The sequence below is a fragment of the Lissotriton vulgaris genome, chromosome 7 (genome assembly GCF_964263255.1).
Source record: "Lissotriton vulgaris chromosome 7, aLisVul1.2, whole genome shotgun sequence".
Classification (NCBI taxonomy): domain Eukaryota; kingdom Metazoa; phylum Chordata; class Amphibia; order Caudata; family Salamandridae; genus Lissotriton; species Lissotriton vulgaris.
In genome coordinates, this window is record NC_141695.1 from 1,717,443,074 (window position 1) to 1,717,465,239 (window position 22,166).

The 22,166-nt window shown below is 43.8% G+C and overlaps 1 protein-coding gene across 2 annotated transcripts in view; it reads left to right on the forward strand.

Annotated features, from left to right (window-relative positions):
• Positions 1-22,166, forward strand: part of NOP2 (NOP2 nucleolar protein) — a 70,067-nt gene that overhangs the window by 36,394 nt on the left and 11,507 nt on the right. For both annotated transcript variants that reach the window (XM_086932896.1, XM_086932897.1), the window contains exons 6-14: positions 1,371-1,435; positions 2,651-2,772; positions 5,307-5,506; positions 10,906-10,995; positions 11,096-11,183; positions 11,318-11,458; positions 11,790-11,929; positions 12,324-12,413; positions 16,186-16,308. In XM_086932896.1, the coding sequence (XP_086789022.1) occupies positions 1,371-1,435; positions 2,651-2,772; positions 5,307-5,506; positions 10,906-10,995; positions 11,096-11,183; positions 11,318-11,458; positions 11,790-11,929; positions 12,324-12,413; positions 16,186-16,308 (1,059 nt within the window). The remainder of the gene's footprint in view (positions 1-1,370; positions 1,436-2,650; positions 2,773-5,306; positions 5,507-10,905; positions 10,996-11,095; positions 11,184-11,317; positions 11,459-11,789; positions 11,930-12,323; positions 12,414-16,185; positions 16,309-22,166) is intronic.

Consider the following 22,166-nt stretch of genomic DNA (forward strand, 5'->3'; position numbering starts at 1 on the left):
CTGCTTTGTTATCTATTCTAAAGGTGAGGAATCTGCGGTTAGAAGTATCCATCAGGCACACAGTTACTCAGTGGTCTTCGGTAACGCTCCATCTGGAGGATACTCTCTCTAGATGCAGATTCACAGTTTTTATCATCTAAAAAGGCCGCAACTTTCCAACCTGCACACTGCTCCAGATAATTGTTAAAGCTCTCTGTCTGTGTAGAAAGAGTCAGGTTAGAAACGAGTGTTGGCGCACATAGGTGGCACTTATATGCGACTGTACTCTATCGCTTTCGGGCAGTATGGTGTCAATATGGCGCCGACAGTGCCACCTAGTGGCGCCTGAGAGTGCTACTAAGACAAGTTCCATATCCAGCTTGGCTTCTGAGGAATATTATAAGGGTGAGGGATCTGCGGGTATATGTTGTCCACCAGAAAGTGTTTACGAAGGGAAGTAACTTGTTTATCCCTCTGTCTGCCTTGATTGTGTGCATTTTCATAAGTGAACTGCCTGTGTAGGCCTACCATGACATTGATTTTACCTGTGTGTTTTTCTGATTATCTGTATGTAAATGTGTGCTTCTGGCTATCTGACTGTGTGCAGATCTGCCTTCTGTGGCATGACCCCATGACTGTATAAGATCTTAAATATCTGCATACCTGTAGTACTGTTTTTATGCCTGTGTGTGCTTACCGATATATGCTTTCCTTTTTTGGTGTGTGATTATCTCTGTCCGTGACTGTGTTCTCCATTGTCATGATTTTTCTGTTATATGTTTGGTCTGATCAAGTTATGTGCTATAGTTTAATCCTGCCTTCAACTACGGTACTTGCTGGTTACACAAATATGGAGTCCTTAGCATAACTTGATGTAACAATCTCACTAACCTTCCATATTTTGTTTCTCCTCTATTTTATTTTTTTTTTAAAAGTTTTTATATATCGCTGTCTAGACCCGGAGGTATCAGAGCGCTTTACATGAGCATCAGATCATAGTTACAGGATTACATTGTTACAAAGGTTACACAGTTCTTAGAGCATGGCAACATAGTTACTTGTAGGGTCGAGATAAACAATAAGCACAAATACGTAAGGGGAAAAGAAGGCCAGGTGAGAGATTCAGGGGAGGGGGTTGGAGAAGGTGGGAAAGAGGAGGGGAGGGTGAGAGACACAGCATGGGGAGAGGAGGGGAAAGGTGATGGGGACACAAACCGGTAGACAAGTCAAGGCAACGTCCAAAGTCCAGTAAACTGTGATCCAAGTGTCTTTCCCTTTCTGCTCTCACCTCCACTCTATCTTAGGGTAAGATTTTGGGATGTTCAGATTTCAGAGTAGATAGTTTGGGTGACCTTCTATAACTCCAATTTCCTTTTCTCCCCGATTTCCAGTTGCTTCCTATTGAGAAGGCTTCTCGCAAACTGAAGCGCTTGCAGGAGAAGGCACGTCTTGAGAGGTGAGTGACACGTCACCCATGAGTGAGTAGATTGAATGAGATGTTCAGTGCCGCCAGGCACTTTCTGATATTGTGCTGTACTCAAGAGGTACCTTGCGTTTTGCATGCTTTGTATTGCTAGGCACCAGAAACTGTGAAGACCTATCAACAATGTTCAGGCTCTATTTCACAAGACTGAAAATCTTACAGGAAATTCTTCTATGGCACATGATTATTAGAGACCTAGAACGTGGGTTTAAGTAAAACTTTTGAATGAGACTAGATCAGAATACAGTGGGGGCAAAGGAAGGATAGCACAGGAGTATAGGATGAGAAAGTAGGAAGAGAAAAGTGGTTGTTGGGAGTTGGAATGGAGTGGTGTTGTAGCATTGGTATCTGGGTAACACCAGTGTCTGGTGCTAAGACAGGAAGGCAGCAGAGTTCTCCCTAAATATATATTTATCTTGATCTTTTAGTTATGGAGTCTACATCTTTCGGACACTTCGGGGTGCCTCAATGCTGCAGTGGGAGTATCATGTAAGATGGAGTCAGCTTCTCAAAACAAAGCTATGGAGTTTTGGAACGGGGTTGAGTTTACATTGGAAGCAAGGGGGAACATAGTGAGTAAGGCAACACTAGGCAGCAGAAGAGGGGGAATGATGGAACAGTGTTGTGTGACGTGACCTTCCAGAACTTTGCCATACCCTAACTTGCTGGGTTGCTGCTACAATTAGTTGTCTAGGACTGACCATTGCTGTGATTGTGTAGGGAACCTGTGGAGAAGATGCAATGTGACCAGAGATGAAGAAAATAGTATTGATAGTAAAGGCCATGCCCTAGAATGAAATGCAGGATGTGCCTTCAATACTGTCCTATGTGTAGGACCGGATTGTGCTGAGCAATAAGAATGAAAGAGTGTCTGGTTTTCTGTGCACAAACAAGAAAGTAACAGAGAGCTTCTACTATGTATGGTCTAGTATGTTTTGTCTCGATCCCTAAAAGATCACCTGCTTATTGAGCTGTCTTTGTCATTATTCCTCTTGGATTGTTTCAGATGGTCTTCTTTGTATTGCCCCCATTCCTTCCCAGCTCTAGAGGTGATCTACACCCTCTCCCCATACCGCCTTTTAGAATGCTGTTTCTGTTACAATCCGCCTCTTAATTCAGAACTGATCTGCTTCACGCTCACTTGCTACCACTCTGACAATGCTCCTCTTTCTTCTTGTTGCTGGCCAGGGGTTCTTCCAGCTCTGATGAGGAAGAGGCGGTGAAGGAGGGCGATTCCGCAGATCTGCAACTGAACGTAGACCCAGAAGATCGCTTTGTTTTGCCGAACGAACAGGAACTTGAGAAAGAAAATATCCTTTTTAGCTAGGACCCAGAAGGAGCTAGTATCATCTCTGGGTAGTGTAGAACACTGAGTACTCAATAGTTTGCAGAACTTAATTGGACCTGTGGTCTGAGTAATTCCAAGTTGCCTTTGCGTAGTACTGAGTTTGAAATATGGACTCCTAGAGGTGTGTGGGTACAATTTGCTTTAGGTTCAAGAGCCCAGTGCACACTGTGCTGTCTACCAGATCACCTACAGTTAGTGTGAGGATATGCACAGAAATCAACATCCAATTGGGTGCCACTTTAGGCACCCCCAATTGGCAAGCGCCCTCCTGCACATCCCCGCTTTTGGACTTTCAGAGGAGACACAGCCACCACAGTGTGTATCTCGGTTGTGCCTAGAGGGATTTAGACTAGACCCGGGGACAGTTTCCCACCCTTTGGGATCCAAGATTTTGGGGTTGTAAGTGCTGCCTGGCAGGTTTTCCGTGGTTCATTTGGGTAGTGTAACAAGCAGCACCGACTTTGCAGTCATTCGGTGTGAAGAGGTACACCTTGTCTTCTGTACTGGATTCATGGTAGTATTATGAGGTTGGTTCTGATTTCTGTTGCTAGAGTCTCCTTCGTACAGCATCCTTGACCCAGGGAAAACTTTGCAGATGTTTAGAAGATGTTGCCCTTTACATTTTTTGATGGCCAGCAGGAGTGAAACATTTTATTTTATAGCATCAACAGTACAATCACATTGGATTGATTGCACAGTAACCCTTTTTACATTAAACTTACTAAGGCAAGGTAATTGTCAAGCAATAGAAAAGCTAATGTTAGTGAAAGTAAAAGCAAAACGCTATGAAGAAACTCTGCAGTAGGCACTAGAAAAGAAGTCAGTTGTACTTTGCATCTCCAGCAGAGAAGATATTTCCATGTACACAGTTTAGGTAATGTCAAGTCTTCCAACCCCAGGGCACTTTTGTAATAGATCTTGAATTGAGTTGTATGTATGTCAGCCTGTGTTTCTCAAAACACACAAGATGATGGACGGAATGTTGCAGATTGGCAAAACATTCACCCCCAGTCACAGATCTGGGTTTAATCCATCGTTATTTTGCTCACCACACCACCCCAGTTTAGACATGGCCATATGCAAATCAGTCTTGACCCTGTGCCTCATGGAAACAGTCCAGCCCGAACTGCCAAGCCATGTCTTCCCTGGACCGGAATCAAGCATCCTAGGACCGGTTTCTGGCTATCAGCCGTCATCAACCAGGATTGTTCGCCCTGAGTTGGTATGGTATGCCCAGATGTGGGTCCCTTGCTCACTCTACCACTGGATTCAAGATAGCCTGGCTGATGAGGATTATGAATCCGAAACCAGGCCCAGGATGCTTGTTTCCGGTCCGGGGAAGACATGGCTTGGCAGTTCGGGCTGGACTGTTCCCATGAGGCACGGGGTCAGACTGATTTGCATATGGCCATGTCTGAACTGGGGTGGTGGAGCGAGCTAAAGAATGATGATGGACTAAATCCAGATCAGTTGACTGGCGGTGAGTGTTTGGTTTGCTCAAGCACTCCGTCCATCATCTCCTTTGATATGGCTTAGCTTGTGTTTCTCAGCGCCTCTGGATTTAAAGATGACCTGATGTGATCTTCCCATCTTTGAGCAGATATATGCTTCATAAAGGGGTTTCTTGATTTTTGCACCCCATTGCCAAGATGTGGGATTTCTGTATTACATCTGGGGACAAAGTAGTTGTTTCCAAACATGAGCCATAAGAGGCATGTTAGCAATTATTCTATCTAGTACTGGAGCACCACGTCTTGGTTGGCTCATATTTGCTGACTTTTTAATTGAAAGTTAAAACTTACAAAGGAGGAAAATTACTCTGTATTTCCTTCGACTTCTACCTGAAGATGTTCCTTTTGAGCGTCGTGCAGTACAAAGCTCTCACGTTTTAGAGGTTCACATATAAGTAGCTCTTGCAGTCTAGATTTTTCCCTTATATTTTTAGGCCTGAAGTTATAATGCAATACACAGGACAAAAAGTGCCACAATGCAAAGAAAGAGCCTTGTCTGGTTAAGCTATTTTCCAATGTAGCCCTGGGACACGCGTGTAATCTGGTAGTGGAACACCAGGATGAACTCCTGTGAATTGTGTGATTTTGTTGTTGTTTTTGTCTTGGCTGCTGATCCTGTCAGGCCGATTCGCCTTCCCCAGAACACATTAACACCTGTTACTTATAATTTAAAAACACCACTCCTCTTCAGTATCAATATTTGTTTTCGGCCTGGATGTAGGGGACGCTTGTAAGCATTACTTTCAAGAAAATCTAAAACAATTTGATAGCAGGGACTCAAAATAGATGGATTAATTTCCCAAGAAATCATACTGCAAGCTCTCCAGGAGACCGTATGGGAGACACTTTCCAATAGTGCGTAAGCTTTCTTGGGTATGGTATGCAGGATTCTAGGTAGTCCATGTGAGAGTGGTTTCTGGGTGTGGAAATTCTGAGTAGCATACATGCTCCACATTTTGCTATTGTCCTTGACTTGCTCCCCCACGCTCTAAGCCTATGGACTTGCAGGACGTGCACCAGCGCATCAAGGATAACGTGGAGGTGCTGCAGGACTTTGGGACAAAACGGGATGCTGAGCGGACACGGGCGGAGTACCTGACTCTACTTCGCCATGATCTTGCCACTTACTACAGCTATGGAGACTTTCTCATTGAGAAGCTTATGGATCTCTTTCCTGTTTCTGAGGTAAGGGTACAGTGTCGGCACTACTCTGCCACCACTGGCCTATAGCCACTCAATTTTCTTTTCAACTGCATTTTTCCTGTCCTCCTCTCTCACCTCCTCCTGCCTTCCTTGGACACTCAACTTCCCATCCACCTTTTACTTCTGCTTCCCTATTTTTGTACTAAACTTTTTTTCTTTTTACAATTTCTGTTTGAAACGTTTTCTCGTTCATTCCATCTCCATGTGTATTTTTTCACATTTCCTATTTCTCACATTGTATTTCTATTTTCTTCTCTCCTCGGTTTCTGTTTCCATGCCTTTGATTGGTTGCTCCTCTTTGCATCTTCACTTTCGACTGTTATTTTACAGTTTTCTGCCTAAATTACTTCCTTTATGTTAGTTTCTTTGTATAGCACCCATGTCGATTAGCGAGTACAAGATAATAATAAATGAGATGAAATCCTATCGCGTTACTGAGATTCCTCTGTTAGAAAAAAGCAGCCCTCACCCACAATTTATGGCACGCTTCGGTAGGCTTATCTCACAACAAAAACACAATATTGTGTTTTGATGGGCTCTATCAAGTTGCGGGAGCATGGGATATTTTAGATAGGTCCAGAAAGATTGAAAATGTATACAATTAAAAATAGCTAGGGTTAAAGCCCTCAACTTCAGTTTATTATGGGCTACCCTAACAGGGTTACAAAAAAAAAAGTAGTACATTGGTGCGATGGTAGTAATGCAGTATAAATGTCCTACCCTTTTTAGTGTCAATTTTGCTGACCTGTTTTCCCGATTCCTTGTTCCCAACTGGGTTAGTGGTTTCATCGGGGCATACAAGTCCCTACATATCGGTCATTTCTCTAAAGCCAGCCAGTCAGGAATGTAGACAGACAACAGAACACAGTAACAAAAAATTTTTTTTTTTATCTTTTACCCAAGGAATTTTCTGTGTGTAAAAAAAAAAAACATTTGTTTACAACATAGACACATAGTAGTTAATTTGGAGAACTTAAGTCATGCATTAATGATGAAACATGGCAAAGAGATGTGGCACGGCACACAGATGTGATGAAAAGACAGAGTCTGTTTGGAGGAAGACTCTAGTCACTCCTTCTTATAAACTTGCCCTCTGCAATCAAGGTACTCGCTTGACCTGGGAATTGAGGAGCGGAGCATCTCCCTGTAGTCACTCCTGCTGAATAAGAACTTGATCACTAAAAATAATCCCATAATGGGTATATTACTTTAATAGTTACTCTCCCAGAAAAGACCAAGCTAGCACCAGACCATAAGAATAGGTCTTTTTACAATGTCCGCCTGGTATGTGGGTACTCTGTTTACTTACTGGCAAATTCAGATAATGTTGGGCTAATGTTTCTTAGCCACAGGATAAAGTATTTGTAAATATCAAGAATATAGAACAGAATTGCCCTCTGTTGTCTATATTCGGGTGTGGTGGTAGCGATAGTTATATCCTCCATGCTGATCCCTGTTATTTAAGAATATGGTAGGAAACAGGTTAGCCTCTACAAAAATAATGCAGACCCTTAGACAAGGATATGTAGGCGTAGCAAGTATCTATTGCGATCCAGCAAACGTGCCCTCTGATATGTTCTTGTCCCAGAGAAGAAGACCTTTTGCTTTAGAATTATTTACTTCATGCAAGGATTAATGCTACCAGCACTGCCTGTAGTCCCTCCCTTGTTGAGTATGAATGACCGACGACCCATCTAAAGGAGCACGCAGACCGTACAGCCCAGTTCCGGGGTCTGACGTCATTTCATGGGGGTGAGGTGTCTGGAGTAGGCAAACCTATGGAAGCCATTTCCCAATTTGGCTAAAATGAGACTAGAATGGGAACTTAAATGTCTGCATAAACCAATAACGGTATAATGTTTCAACCATAAGAGAGGCTCCAGTGTGTAATTTCACCTGTTTTACCAAGTATGTAATTTCACCTGTTTTACCAATAATGATTGTCATATCTGTTAACGCTACATAAAAAAATGTGTCATGTCAGTAGAGAAAAAGTTTAGTTCAGTGAGAAATATAGAGTGGACCAGGGAACTTTAGAACAAGAAAATTGTCATGGTAAATCAATGATGCGTGGGTCTCCTAGCACATGCAAAGAGGAAAAAACAAAAAACACAACTCTCAAATTGTCATTAGCAAACCAGACCGCTGTGCTGTCTGGGAGGAATGGACCTAAAAATGACAGTCCCTTTCTTTTTTGGGATTTAGAAACTTATTCAAGCAAAAACCACAGAATATCGAAGCCTGTGGTACCAACCTGCGGCAGCTATCTGAGTGACAGTTCTGTGGTGGTGGCTACAATTTCAGATTTGTCCTTGCTTTAGAAAAAAAGAAGATATATATATATATATATATATATATATATACACACACACGCACGCGCGCACACGCACACGCACACCGCACACCCACCACACACCCCACACCTACACAACACACACCCCACACCTACACACACACCCCCCACACCTACACACCCCTACACCTCTTCCTGGTAGCCTGTGACCTAAAAAAAGAACTTTGATAGAATATATATATATATATCTCAAAGTTCTTTTTTTAGGTCACAGGTTACCAGGAAGTGCAACTGTCTAGTTTATTAAAGACATCTTGGGGACATTCAAAAAGTTAACCTAGGAGAGAATTCTGCCCGTTGCTTGCCATTTACTTTGTGGTTTGTAACTTAAGTTTTCTTCATTTCCGTTTGCTGGCATTATTTGCTTTAGGCTGTCCAGCTTGAGTTCCTTACTTCCTTTACCCAAACCTTATTTACAGTATCCTTCCGAGTGCTCCTGGTCTTTAAATAGGCCAGTAAATCTTGTTCTTATCTCGTCACATTGCTGTGCATTCAAAGACCGAGATCAAATGTCAGGCGCTGTCTTCCAAGGGTGCTTGCTTACTTTTCTTTCTTTAACATCAAAGAGAGTGGATTTATGTGACAATCTTGCTGGATACAGGGATAGGAAAGAGTTTTTTTTCTAGTACAAGACAAAATTTAAACAACTTGTATAAGTTTTTGAGAATATATCAGAATTGGGAACACAACTGAAGCACATTTTTTGTTTTTTCTGAAGTGTGTTGGACTCAAATTCTTTAATACGTTCAAAACAAATCATTATACTAAAGGATGCACTTTCCACACAGTTTTGTCTGTGCACTGTATAGTTTTATAGTAAAGCTGTAGGTCTGTGCAAATGTAGTGGTTATTCCACTTGAAAAGGTGATGCTTGTAATGGCAGTATGCTTCCACACCATGAGTACTCCATTCCACTCTACTCTGCTCCACCGCACTCTATTCTGCACCACTCCACTTTACATCACACTGCACCACTGCACGCCTCTCTACTCTAACCTGTGTCACTCTACTCCACTGCACTCTATGCCACTGTACTCTACACCACTCTGCAACACTCAGTTCTATGACCCTGCACTCGAAGCCAATCCACTTTACGCCTCTCTAATCTAATCTGCTCTGCACCACTGCACTCTACAACACTTTACTCTATGCCATTACACACTATGCGCTGCAGTCTACCCTGCACCACTCCACTTTACGTCTCTTCACTCTACTCTGAAACAGTCTACTCTACGCCATTGCACTCAATGCTACTCTACTGCACTCTGTGCCACTGTACTCAACACCGCTCTGCTCTTAACAACTGCACTCAACGCCACTGCACTCTATTCTACATCACTGCTCTATGCCACTGCTCTCTACTCCACTCTATACTACTGCTCACTGACACTCTACTCTGCAACACTGCACTCTCCTCCACTGAACTTTACGCCACTCTACTCTGTACTACTCTACTCGACACCACTGCGCTCTGCCACTGCACTTTACTCTGCAGCACTCTTTGCTACTCTGCTCTGCACCACTCTAAGCCATTGCACTCTATGCCACTTGACTGTACTCTACACACCACTGCACTCTGCCACTCGACTGTGCCACTTCCTGCTGCATCACTCCATTCTACGCCATTGCACTTTACTATGCACCATTCTAATCTACACCACTTTGTTCTACGACACTGCATTGTATTTCACTAATTTCAGTGCCACTGCACTCTGCCACTATACTCTGCAACACTGTACGCCAAGGCACTCTACACCAGTCCACTCTACGCCACTTCAGTGTATACCACTCTGCATGACTCCACACGGTGCCACTCCAATACACTTCACTCTTTGCCACTCCACTCTACTCCACTGTTCGCAATTCCACTCCATGCCACTCTCGCCTATGGCGCAAACTTTTAGCCATGCTGAAAAGCAGCCGCGCTGGTGTACAGCATGGCTAAAACACAGTGGCAAAGCCAATAGTGCTTGCGTACACAAGACTTAGTGGCTTTGCCAATGCTTGTTAGATCAATCTTTCTTAGAAATCTTTGTCTTCCAGACTTTGAATGGGAACAATCCATCTGACCGGTTCTATTGTGGTTGGCCTCAAATCATGCTTAGGTTCTGGTCTACCCCTTCCATAGATAATAGGATCTTCGTGGCGCTATTTTCACTTAAATCTTGAAAAATTCACATCTCTAGTTCTCTATATTGGATATTTGTTGTTTTAATCTTACTTGACTCCTAAAAGGTGTCTTTCTATTTTGTTGTGGTATTTTATTGTGTTTAGTTAAATCTTTTCTACTGTGCATGGACTGCTAAAATACTTTACACATGGCTTTGATTTAAACTGGACTGCTTTCTGTCATGTTACTAGGGATTAAGCACAGGTTTATTTAATTTGTGTGACATCTAGCAGCTGGTGTTGGCCTTGTCCTAAATTGGACACGTGTCCATCCCAAATATTAATCCCCTTTCCTACAATCCCACTATGCTCAAGCCCATCTAAACATCATGTTTTGGTTTTGGGATAAGTCCAGTGATGATGCATGCCACAAGTTGTGCGTGAGTGCGTTTTTTCCTACTAGAAGGATTTCTGTGATCAGAGTATCACATCTTAACTATGGTTCGCTTGTGCTCACCATTCAGCGTGTGTACTATACATTGTGTAAGGCAGAAAGGAATGAGTTCTGTTAGCTCTCTCCCCTTTTTGATGATGCTAATAGATTTCTTTCTCTCATTATATTTTAATTCCCCTTTGTCATTGTTTGTGCTTCTTGCTCTTTCTCCTACTGATCCTGGTTTTAGTTCTTTATTTTCTACATCTTTTCTTTTTATTCTCATTTTCTATATAACCTTTTGTTTTTGCCTTAGAAATCTTTTGATCTTTTGTTCTTTTAAGCTTTCCATCCTATGTGATTTCCCTTTTATTTCTAATTTGTTTGTTTTGGCCTGCTTATTTATATTTTCTTTTCTTTCCTTTTTTTGCCTTTTTCTTCCCTCCCTTCCTCTCCTTCTTATTTGACAGTTTAATTTCTTTCCAGCTAGTGGATTTTCTAGAAGCAAATGAGGTGCATCGTCCAGTCACTATCCGAACAAACACACTGAAGACTCGACGCCGAGATCTAGCTCAGGTGAGGTGGCTCAGGTGTCCACTCATGCTTCCCACTGTTGCAGCAAATTTCAAATGGCTCTTTGCACTTTCTAACCCCTTGCACTTTTTTTTTTGCTTAGGCCTTGATTAACCGCGGGGTGAACCTCGACCCACTGGGGAAGTGGTCCAAGACGGGCCTAGTTATTTTTGATTCCTCTGTGCCGATTGGTGAGTAAGAAGTATGATGCGGGAGGATAGGATTTATCGTTTGGTGCCTGTGTTAGCTTTTTTTGGGGGGGGGGGGGATTGTTATGGCGGTGCCCAGTGACTGCAATATTACTTCTACTTTTTCTGCCACACAGGTGCCACCCCAGAGTATCTAGCAGGACACTACATGCTTCAGGGAGCCTCCAGCATGCTTCCTATCATGGCCCTAGCACCACAGGAGAATGAGCGCATCCTGGATATGTGTTGTGCACCTGGAGGCAAAACCAGCTACATCGGTATGATTTGGATTTTTTCAGCCTGTCTACCAACCTTTATTTGTCATTTTCATTTTGCTTCTACCTTGTAATATTTCTCTCATGGCCAGCCTCTTCTTCATACTGTTTTTCATGCAAGGACTCTGCCTCTTCTGTCATTTGTCAGGCCTTTTTTATACAATATATTTCTCTCCCTTGCCCGAGCTAGTCCTTATCTCACAGATTTCCCTCTGCGCTGCCTTCCTCCTCTGACCGGGCCCTGTTCCCCAAACCCTCTCTTTACCAGAAAACAACTCCAGGCTTGTTTGTGCAAGATTTCCCTAATCCTCCTTCTCTGTCTGCCCTACTCTAGCTCAGCTAATGAAGAACACTGGAGTAGTTCTGGCAAATGACGTCAATGCTGATCGCCTCAAGAGTGTGGTGGGAAATCTTCACCGTCTAGGAGTCACCAACGCTGTTATCAGCAACTGTGATGGGCGAGAGTTCCCCAAGGTGAGATGTTTGCTTCAACCGCAGGTGAAATGCCCTCCGCTTAAGTATTGCCTCTATAACAAGGCTAGTGTGTGGTTGCTTGTTTCTAGCAGCTGTTGTTGGAGCATGTTTTGAAGGAAATGACGCAGCCTGGCAATGGTGCTTGAGCGAGTTCTGTATTGTGAATATTACACTGAAACTTATTTGTAATATTCACCATTGCATGGTGTCTCGGAGCAGATACCTCCAACCATGAGACGTGAGAGTAAATGTTGCTTAAGGAATGCTGCATGTTGAGGACTGTTGAGGGTGCCGGCATTGTGTTGAGATCGGTCTATTCTGAAAGGCTATTCTTAATAGTGAATCTTAGACAGAACATCTTCATCAAAAGTTCCCCATACCCCTTCTATTCCAGGTTATTGGAGGCTTCGATCGTGTACTCTTGGATGCCCCCTGCAGCGGAACAGGAGTTATTTCCAAAGACCCAGGAGTCAAAACTAACAAGGTATAGTATGGAGAATTGCATCTGGTCAAGATATGAGGAGGTGCTATCCCATCTGTTTATCATTCTATCTTGGTACTGTCACATGTGAGGGCAGGTGCTCTGGTGAACATAGTCCAGGCTTGTTACTAGTTTCTATTTGGTGTTCATCAAAAAATGGAAAGCACAATGAACTTGAAGACAAACTCGCTTCCTCGTTTGGTTGCTGTACTCTGTTAACTCTGACTTCAAAAAGGTTGAAATCATGTTTAAAATATTAATGTCTGGCATCTCACCATAGGCAATGGCTTTTAACACACACTCTTTCTGTGCAGATTTATTTGTGTTGTAATACATTTGGTATACCCCTCCAAAGAGCTTCACAAACTCATGGTCTCTGATCTTTTACTCACCCATACCTTAAACACCATTACTTAGGGTCTTATTGCTACAAAATGTTTATCTGTTTTCTAGCTGTCCTTTAGGATTGAACAGGCCCAATTAAATTCTACGTTAATCCTAATTAATGTGTTTGAGCTGAAATGGTTGCTTGAATATGTATGTCAATTTACAAGCAACCTCCTCGAAGTGCACTTACGGTTCTATTCATCGGTATGGCGTATTGCTACCATTTGTGTGGTTTTGTGGGGCGTAAGGAGTCTGAGTGGGCTTTCATGCAAATCCGATACCTGCCTCAGCAGATGTAAAAGCCTCACAGCTGTACATATATTTAATTTGCAGTTTTTGTTAGCAGTCTAAATTGTTTTCCTTTAGCCAAGTGAGGTTCAGAGTAGACCAGAACTGGGTAGTTGTCCTAAAGCTAACTGAGGTGCACCGTAGGCTGGGACATCATTTTGTTCTTTTGCTAAGATAGGTTGCAGGTAGGCTGAGCTGGGCCTGATAATCCTTATGTGGTTAAAAAGGTCATGTTACTTTTTTAGGATGCTTTAACTGTGGTTCCCATACACAACTAAGATTCCTAGGCAAAGATGTTGGTGCCCTTTTTGTTTGAAAGAATACAGTGCACCAAAGGGGTGGCTATGCTGCCTCCTAGCAGCTAGTATGCTTTTCTTCATTGCCATTAGTATCCATAACGGAGCTGGTCCTTTTTCTCACATGTTGCTGGCCTAAAAGAGGTCATGTCTCTGGTACCAGTATGTGGTGGTAGCCTGGCTGGTTCTCTGCCTCTTGCTTTTCCTGCTGCTATGAGCAGACGCCTCTACCATTCTACAGCACATGCAAGTTTCTTCTCTGAGATAGATTGTGGAAGTGCTTCACAGATCCTTTTAGGATTAAGCTGCAGGATTCATGGTAGTTTGACAGTAAGCAAGTTGTGCCATGTAAGCAGCAACCACATACGCGTACTTGGACTGCAGATGCTGGGAGATGAATTACGTTCATTCCCCTGGAAACCACATTAACCCGATAATTGTGGAAGTGTCTCACCCTACAAGCTCTTCTTAGCAATCTTAAATCAAAATAGAGGGAGAGTCAGAGAGAAATAACTGGTACATAATGCCACACTATGTAATCTGGGATTGCCTGTCCTTTTGGTGAAAGAGTGGCAGAAAAGATTTAGCATTAGAGTTCTTTTCACCCGATTTCCATCCAAAATCTTTCCACAAACCGTATTTATAAAGGGTAGGCACTAAGACATCCCTACTCGAGCAACTGGCCATGCTGCCTACTGATATTACCTTTATCTTGTTCGATACGCATCCTTTTGTGGGTGGTCTATCGGGGCTTTCCTGAGCACAGTTATGTGTTTGCTCTTTGTCATCATTATGCTTAAACATTCTTTCGGCTTTCCACTGCACTCTAAAATGTTAATTCTCTCATAACCTCTACCCTCTCAAATTTATCCCCAACACATCAAAGTCATATTAGGCCATAACTTAGAAGGGAAGCCCCCATTGTAACCCACGTGTCTAAAAGGGACTGCCACAACTTAGCAACATACCATATATACAGGTTGTAAGTTCTAACCTCCTTTTCTCAGCCCCCCCCCCCCCCCCAATCCAGAAGCACATGGTTGCGAGTTCCATTTCAGGGGCAATTTGTAAAAGTAACCTTGGGTCCGAGTCTTTACCCACTGAATGGAGGCACCTAAATGGTCACGCGATGCCATAACTACATTAAAAATGATGGCCAATGCAGAAGACCAGTGATGTATTTATATGCTGGGATCCTCCACTGCCCCACAGATTTCACCAGCAGAGTTGCTCTTGTTAGTATAAGCACTGCATTGAATGGACACAAAGTGGTGATTTCCCTCCTCTGGGATATTTAATTTTAACGGTCGACTAAATATGGCTTTCTTTTGAGCTTCATTACTCGTTATTCAAAAGAAGCTTGTGTGACGGGCTTGCAAACATTTATCACAATGTATATGCTTTCCTTATGGTGAGAAAATAAATGAAGCTAATTCTAAAATATTTAACATAAGCACTTGGAGATTTCCAGTAATAATGCACCCCAAGTGTGATATATTTTAAATGAGCATCTTAAGTGTGCACTCCATTGTATATGTGCCTAGGCATATAGAAATGGACTGTAATCTTATCACTGCTGTAATTAAGTTCATGTGTAACATTCTCACAACATGATCCATATTGTAATACACCATTTCCATTCAGTGTCCGACTATCACAATACCTCCAGAGGTGTGGCCCTGCATATCAAGACACCTGTTGATTATTAACAGTAATCTCCTACAATAGATTAGTCACTGTCTCAAATCTTATCATCTTAGTCCATACATGTACCTAACACTTCTATCTGACCTAGGGTCCTTCAGTGCTATGTAATATTAAGTGTGCATAAATAATTAGGTATGTGTGACCTACTTGGCTAAGTAGGTTATTTGTTAATTTATCCCTAGAGATCACATTTTTGATTGTAACTAAAAGTAATGCAGGCCTGTTTCCAGAACATGAATGTTCTAAATTGTTACACTAAGGAAGCAAATGTGATGAGATTTTTTTAAAGGATGTACACTTTTCTGCATGTTGGATTTACATAGATTTTTGTATACCAATGGCTACACTTCAGTACTTTTTTCTAGGGATGTGTCTGGAGCTCTGGTAGCATTGTCTTGAACGGATGGACATCGCCCCCTACTCCTCCAGGCTTTTGTCGCTGACTGGGCTTTAGAAAAAGTCAGCTGCTCTCTTTTCTAGACAAACCTTTTTCTGGTAGGAGAGAATTGCTTCTGGCTGTCCACATATTCTAACATGTCTCTGGTGTGACAGCTGGTCTCTGGAACTAGCTGCATGAGTACTACTGCTGCTTCTCCCACCTCTAGCATATAGCGGACTACACTTAAATGATTTGGCAAGAATTACGCAAGCCTCACCCTTCTGGGTTACCTGTGTAATCCAAATCCCTGCATATCAGGAATTTAGAGACTCCAGGTTTAGTGCCTTCCATTTGAATCAGTTCGATTAGTAATTTCTTGTCGACGTCAAGGGCTTCAACATCCAATTATTATGGTCTCTATTCTTGTGGTCTCCGATGAGTACTCTAAAGCCTGCTAACATGGGGGGAGGGCAGGTTTAACTGAGCTGAGCTCAGTTTTCAAAGTTGCCTAATGGGGCTGAAATGTGAGGCAGCATATGTGCATAGTGGGTCAGATTTGTGGAATTAGGGTTGTAGGCGAGGAGGGCGAAAGGTGGGCACTCAATTGGTATTGGTGAGCGTTTGGTATGAGTGTATGCCATGGCTCCTGATCGTAGCTAAAACACTCACTTGTTTTGTACCACACCTCTGTCTTGTTCCCTCCCCCCTACCTGTTCAGGATGATAAAGACATACAGCGCTGTACCCATCTTCAGAAGGAGCTGATCCTCCATGCCATCGACTCAGTAGATGCTGACTCTGAGACTGGCGGGTACCTGGTCTACTGCACCTGTTCCATCACAGTGAGTACTGCTAAGCCTCTGCCTTAATGGTGTTGGTGGGGTGGCAATATAAAGGGTTTTGGAGGTCCAACTTCATCCTTCCCAGTCTCATTGGAGCCAGAAGAAAGCAACGCTTAGGGTGGTTTCCTTTTGCAGTGTGAACCTGTAAAAGATGTACTGGCCATAAATAACATCTTTGTTAGTGATCACTTAGAATAAGATCTTCTTTCTCTAAAACCTAAAATGATTGGTTTTAACCAGAATCATTAACTCACAGTGCCCTAGCTGCAAATATCTTAATGCCCTAATCACAGATGCAGTTTCAGAGATATTTTTTTTTGTTTGCACAAAAAACACATGTATGGAACACTATTATCCAGAGATACAGAAGTTGAGTACTGAGTTAGTTATATTTTGTCTGTTACCTCGAAGTCAAGTATGCTGAGTACAGTGTAGGTTTGGGATTCTGTAACAAAAAGACCCTTTGTTTACATCAAATTGAGTGGTCATCCAGGGCTGTAGGTTTTAGAAAAAATAGAGGCTCGACGTATTTTTGACCAAGTCGCGTGTCTTTACAGTTTGCACAGCATTTCTAATGTGGCTGGCTAGTTTTTAACATTTCAGATATTTGAATCCAGCCGTCTCAGTACTTCCTCTTCAATTTTCCTCAGACATAATTCCTTTCAAGTATCTGCAAATGCTAGGACAGGAGAAATCAATTTCTGCTCATCTAAAGCTCTCTGATACCTTCGGGTCTTGTTCGCGCTATATAACCCCCCTACCTCCTCGCCCCTAAAAAAGGGCGGAGCGCACCATAAGCCTCTTTTGTCAGCCAAATTGCTGACTCGCAGTTAGAATTTTTATGCACCTCTTCGACATGATGGCCTTATGCATTGCCATAGTGCCCCAAGGGTGGCTGCCCATGAGCTCTTTGAAACAGTGCCTTTCTGCACAGTTCTCACAAGCAGAGGGTCCGTTGAACCATCTAGTGTTGGTAAAGCCAGCATACATCGCTCTCTGCAGTGGTGGAACAGCATAAACCTGTTGCAGGGCAGGTCTTTTCTAGACCCCAACCCGCAAGTCACCATTACCACGTATGCCTTTCAAGCTGGCTGGGAAGCAAAGCTCAGTCTCATCATGGTAAAGGGAATGTGGGCCTCACATCAACGGGGGCTCCCATCCACTGCCTCGAGCTGCTAGCAATCCATTTTGCCCTCAAAGTCTCTCATTCACTCATTCGGGGCAAAGTGGTACTAGTCAGGAAGGACAATATGACCACTGTGTACCATCTACAAAAGCAGAACTGCACTCATTCTCTGCCCCTCTCCTTGCTACCTCAGATCATTTGGCATTGGGCACTCTCCCTCCGCATTCACTTTATGGCGGAGTAACTTCCGGAGGGTGGACAACGACCTAGCAGACTTGCTCAGCAGAATGCACCGACAAGTCCACGAATGGGAACTTTATCCACAAGTCCTCCGCACCGACTTCCTACTCTAGGGCACCTCACAAACAGATCTCTTTGCCACCCCCACAAACACAAAATGACCCAAATTTACATCCAGGTACATTCACTCACCGTCATCCTGGGCAACGTACTGTGAATGTACTGTATGTATGTATGTATGTATGTATGTATGTATAGGCATTTATATAGCGCACTACTTACCCGGAGGGTCCCAAGGCGCTTCGACCGCTGCGTAACCCTTCCTGGCTTCCCTGAGAGATGGTCCCTTAATGGGTATCTCCAGGGTGAGACCAGGCATTCCCGGCGGTCTGGTGGGGCCGTTAGTGAGGATGAGGCAAGCTAATGCCCAGAGTTGCCGAGTGTGATCGCTGATCAGAGTGGGCACCGAGGCGAGAGAATTGTCGAGTCCGCTGACCCTGGTCCAGAAACCATTGGTGGTGCGGAAGGTATGGCAGTTGTCTCAGACTCTCATCCTCATAATTCCTGGACATTGGTGAGCATTTTTCTCAAGTCACTACATCTGCATCATCAATATAAGATCACTCTGGATCCTTTGTCCAGTTTGTTGGTGTCTAAGCTGGTCTGGATTTTTCTCACTTCCTCTCATTTGCCTTTCTTACTGCAAAGTCATCTCTCAAATGCCTGGGAGAGGCCACAGATCTTTTAGATTTAGTGCAGGAGCATGGCATGGCGGCACCCACGACCTCAGGGCTCCCCCTATGACTTTCTGTGGGATATTGCTTGGTGGTGAGAGAATAGTTACCCTCATCACATTCTGCAGAAGGGCACACTCATTTTATACTACACAACCAACTGATTGGCTGTACATCTCGTTCTAGTCACACAGATAATAATGATGCATGCAAAAAAGTAGATGATGTCACTATCTAGACCAAGATGCACTCAAACATCTATGGATTTTATTAGCTATATTTACAAAGAACTTTGAGGCATAAGGGCAGTGTTAACCGATAGGGCAGTTTTTAGGTGTTCTCGAATAACTTTGGGATTTGGTGGGTTTGCTACAGTGTATGTAAATAAGTATGAGTTGTGTCTCACAGATAAAGTCCCAAGTTAAATATACTCTGTGTGCCTCTGCTCTAGTGGCTCTAGTACTAGGAGACAAGCTGTTAAGTGGTTTTGAGAAGCTTTTCCGATTTTGCACTAAAACAGTCAAAATCGCCACAGCCCCCACGGCCCATCACCAAACAAGAACACAGGTTTGATTCACATCTTAGATGGGTTCCACGGTCCACTCCAGCAAAGTCTTAGTCTTGTTAATTGAAGCTACTGGGGATTTTTTAGTCTGTCTCCAAAAGGAAACCGGTCAGGGTGAGCCCATGTAAGTACCCAAGAGGTCCCACAGTCTTTACAGAATTTTCAACGGGGGCAAAAACAATTACATTCTATTTGAATACCACTGTCAAACTTTTTGCGATGCCAAAAGTGCCTTCTGAGTGGTTGAGTAAGTACCTACCCTGTTAGTAATATTATACAGGGCATCCTACGCCTGATGAAGTCACAAAAGACTTCGATTGGTAATTGGTTCCCGGGCATCCTTTCAGAAAGCAAGGTTAGAAAAGCTGTTGGTTGTAATAGAGCCACGTGGCTCATACTGAGTGAGGTTTGGGCACACTGTGATTAGAGGCATGATGTGTTGTGAAGAGTGTGAGATTAGACACTGTCATGCATGTGGATACCTAGCAACATTGTGGTCTGAATCATAGGTTATGAGCCACTAAAGATGTGAATTAGGGGTGTCTGCCTCTGATAGCCTATAATATTCATCTACCCAAGTGAAATGACCCAGGTCCTTGTGGTGTGGTTAGGCAACCAAGGAATAATATGTAGAGTTCACCGGAGTGTGACATAAGCCCAAGTCCTGGGGACTTGGTTAAGCAACCTGAGAGTGTTATATAGAGTCCAGCCAAAAAGAGTAGAGAGAAGTAGCCCTATGGAACCATCCACACTTGGCTCTAAGAAGTCTTTTCAAGTGGGGTAGGCTGCAAAATATTGGAAAGGAGGTTATACATTCAGAGAGAGGTGATACCTGAGGTGTGTCTAGCCTAAACCTTCAAAAGTGGGTGGCATTATGGAGGCAGAAGGGAACAGTGTAATAGTGGTTCTGTGGAAGGAACGAAGGATTAAAAGGCCAGGCAGGGGATCTGGCCCATTCCATTGCCAATGTGTAGGAAGCTGGCTACTTGTTTCAGTGCCTCCTCACTTTTTACTAGGTATTTGATGCACCTTTGACTGAAGTGTACTGGGTTCCTGCTAACCAGGTCTCCAGTACCGGTGTTCTTTCCTCAAAAATGTACAATTGTTTACTCAATTGGCAAAACCTTTAGCACCCTCTTTAAGTCCCTAGTAAATGGTACCCCTGGTACCTAGGGCCTGAGGTGCTAAAGAGGGTCTCTAAGGGCAGCCGCACAAATTGCAGAAGTAGCCATTTTTGTGATGGTATACCTTGGAATTCTGTGACCGGTAGTGATCATATAGGGGGGATAGAGGCACCAAGGGTCAGGAGCCCATTGTCTACTACCCTACACTCCCCTATCACCCCTAAATTCTGTAGTTAGGGAAGTCCCTGGCACCGGAACAGCAGATCCTGAGAACTTAAGAAAAGAGAGGAGGACACTGAAGAGTCGCAAAATCAGAGAAGAAGCATCTGATCTGGTACCAAACCTTCCAGCCTGTCTGCTTCCCTTGTCGAAAATGGCGCCAAAGTTGACTCGGCCTGCTACAGTGACTCCAGAAACTTGGGAGGACTTGCCTGCCTTCGAAAAAAAGCCCCAAGACATCCTGTGAGCAGCAGACCTGGTCTAAACAATCTCTAAAAGAAAAGGACTCAGAGGTCTCTGAAACGGTCAAAACACAATATTCCATTGAGGTCATTCAAAGAGCCAGGTCTTGAGGTTGAAGAATCAGAAATTGCAGTGTCCACTTTTTAAAATGAAAATAATTAATATTTAAAAACGTACTTAACTAAACGATTTTCTCTGATGCCAAATCGTATATAAAGGTACTTGCTATTTTTATAAATTGGTATGGATCTCCTACTTGAGTCGTGTTGTCATTTATGAACCATTATGTTTATTTTGCAAATGTCTTGCACTCCTCTGTGTTAAGCCTACGGCTGCTCAACCACACTACCCCCTATTAGAGCGGGGGGTATAGCAAGCCCCTCTCCACTAGTAAGGGAACCCCTGGACTCCTTACACAGTATATCAGATTTGTGATATACCACATAAAGGGGTCGATTAGGACCCCAGAGCAGGAGGGAACCTCCGCATGGCATGCGGAGTTCCCTCCTGTGCAATTAGGATGTGACCGCCACCCTGGCGGTCACATCCTCTATGTTTAACATTGCAGCGGGTGCAGCTTCAAGCTGCACCCGCGGCAATGTTAAAAATGCACGCATTGCATTTGCATTCAGAACGAGGCAGGCACCGCGCGGTGCCTGCCGCTTTCTGCATGCAAATGCAGGGGGGTACCATAGGTACCCCCCATGTGCACCCCCCACCCCCCCTTCACCTAGGGGGCCCGCAACGGGCCCCCGCAGTGAAGATCCGTATGCTTTTCCACGGTGGAAAACCCGCCGCGGAAAAGCACTTTTTAAAGCCCATCCTGATATGGCGGACGGTGTCTGAGAGACACCGTCACCATATCAGAGCTTTTCCGCCGCGGTTGTAAGCCGACCGCGGCGGAAAAGCTGCGGACGGAAACCAGGACCCACCAGCCATCCTAATGTGGCGGTGGGTCCTTGGTCAGTCCGCTGCGGTTTTTCCGCATCCTCTGGGCCGGCGGTGGCTTCCGCCGGCCCCGAGGATGCGGAAAAACCGCAATCATAATCGGCCCCATAGAGCCAGCTTCCCACACCATGCCAAGCCCAAACGGGCAAGACATTCTTTAACCCCTTCTGCGCTGCGCGAATTTTGCTGCGGTGCTGAACGTTCCATTGGGCCTATGGAACCATGACGGAACCGTTCCGTCATAAGCACAGGCCAACTTACGCTCATGACGGAACCGTTCCGTCATGAGCATGGAAGGGATTAAGGTCCACTTTTAACCTGAACACTCTTGGGTGGGTGAGGGGAGCAGCTGATATTATGTCTGCTTGAAATTCACTCCCAAAATGACTTGGCATTACTTTTTTCCTCAAAATTAAGCGTGCTATCAACTCTCCTTCAATTATATATGAAGATTTTATTTTTGATTGACGTAAGCTGATGCTTTTTTTCAGTAACTTCTTCATCGTGCGGCCACCCAAAACCTTAAAAAAAGACTCATAGCAATTCATTGTACATTAGGTTATACCTTGCAGATATTCCATGTCGTGCTAATGAGGATTAGCCAGCGTCATTGGATTTTTAGAGACGTCCTTGCTATAGTAAACATAAGATTTGGGACT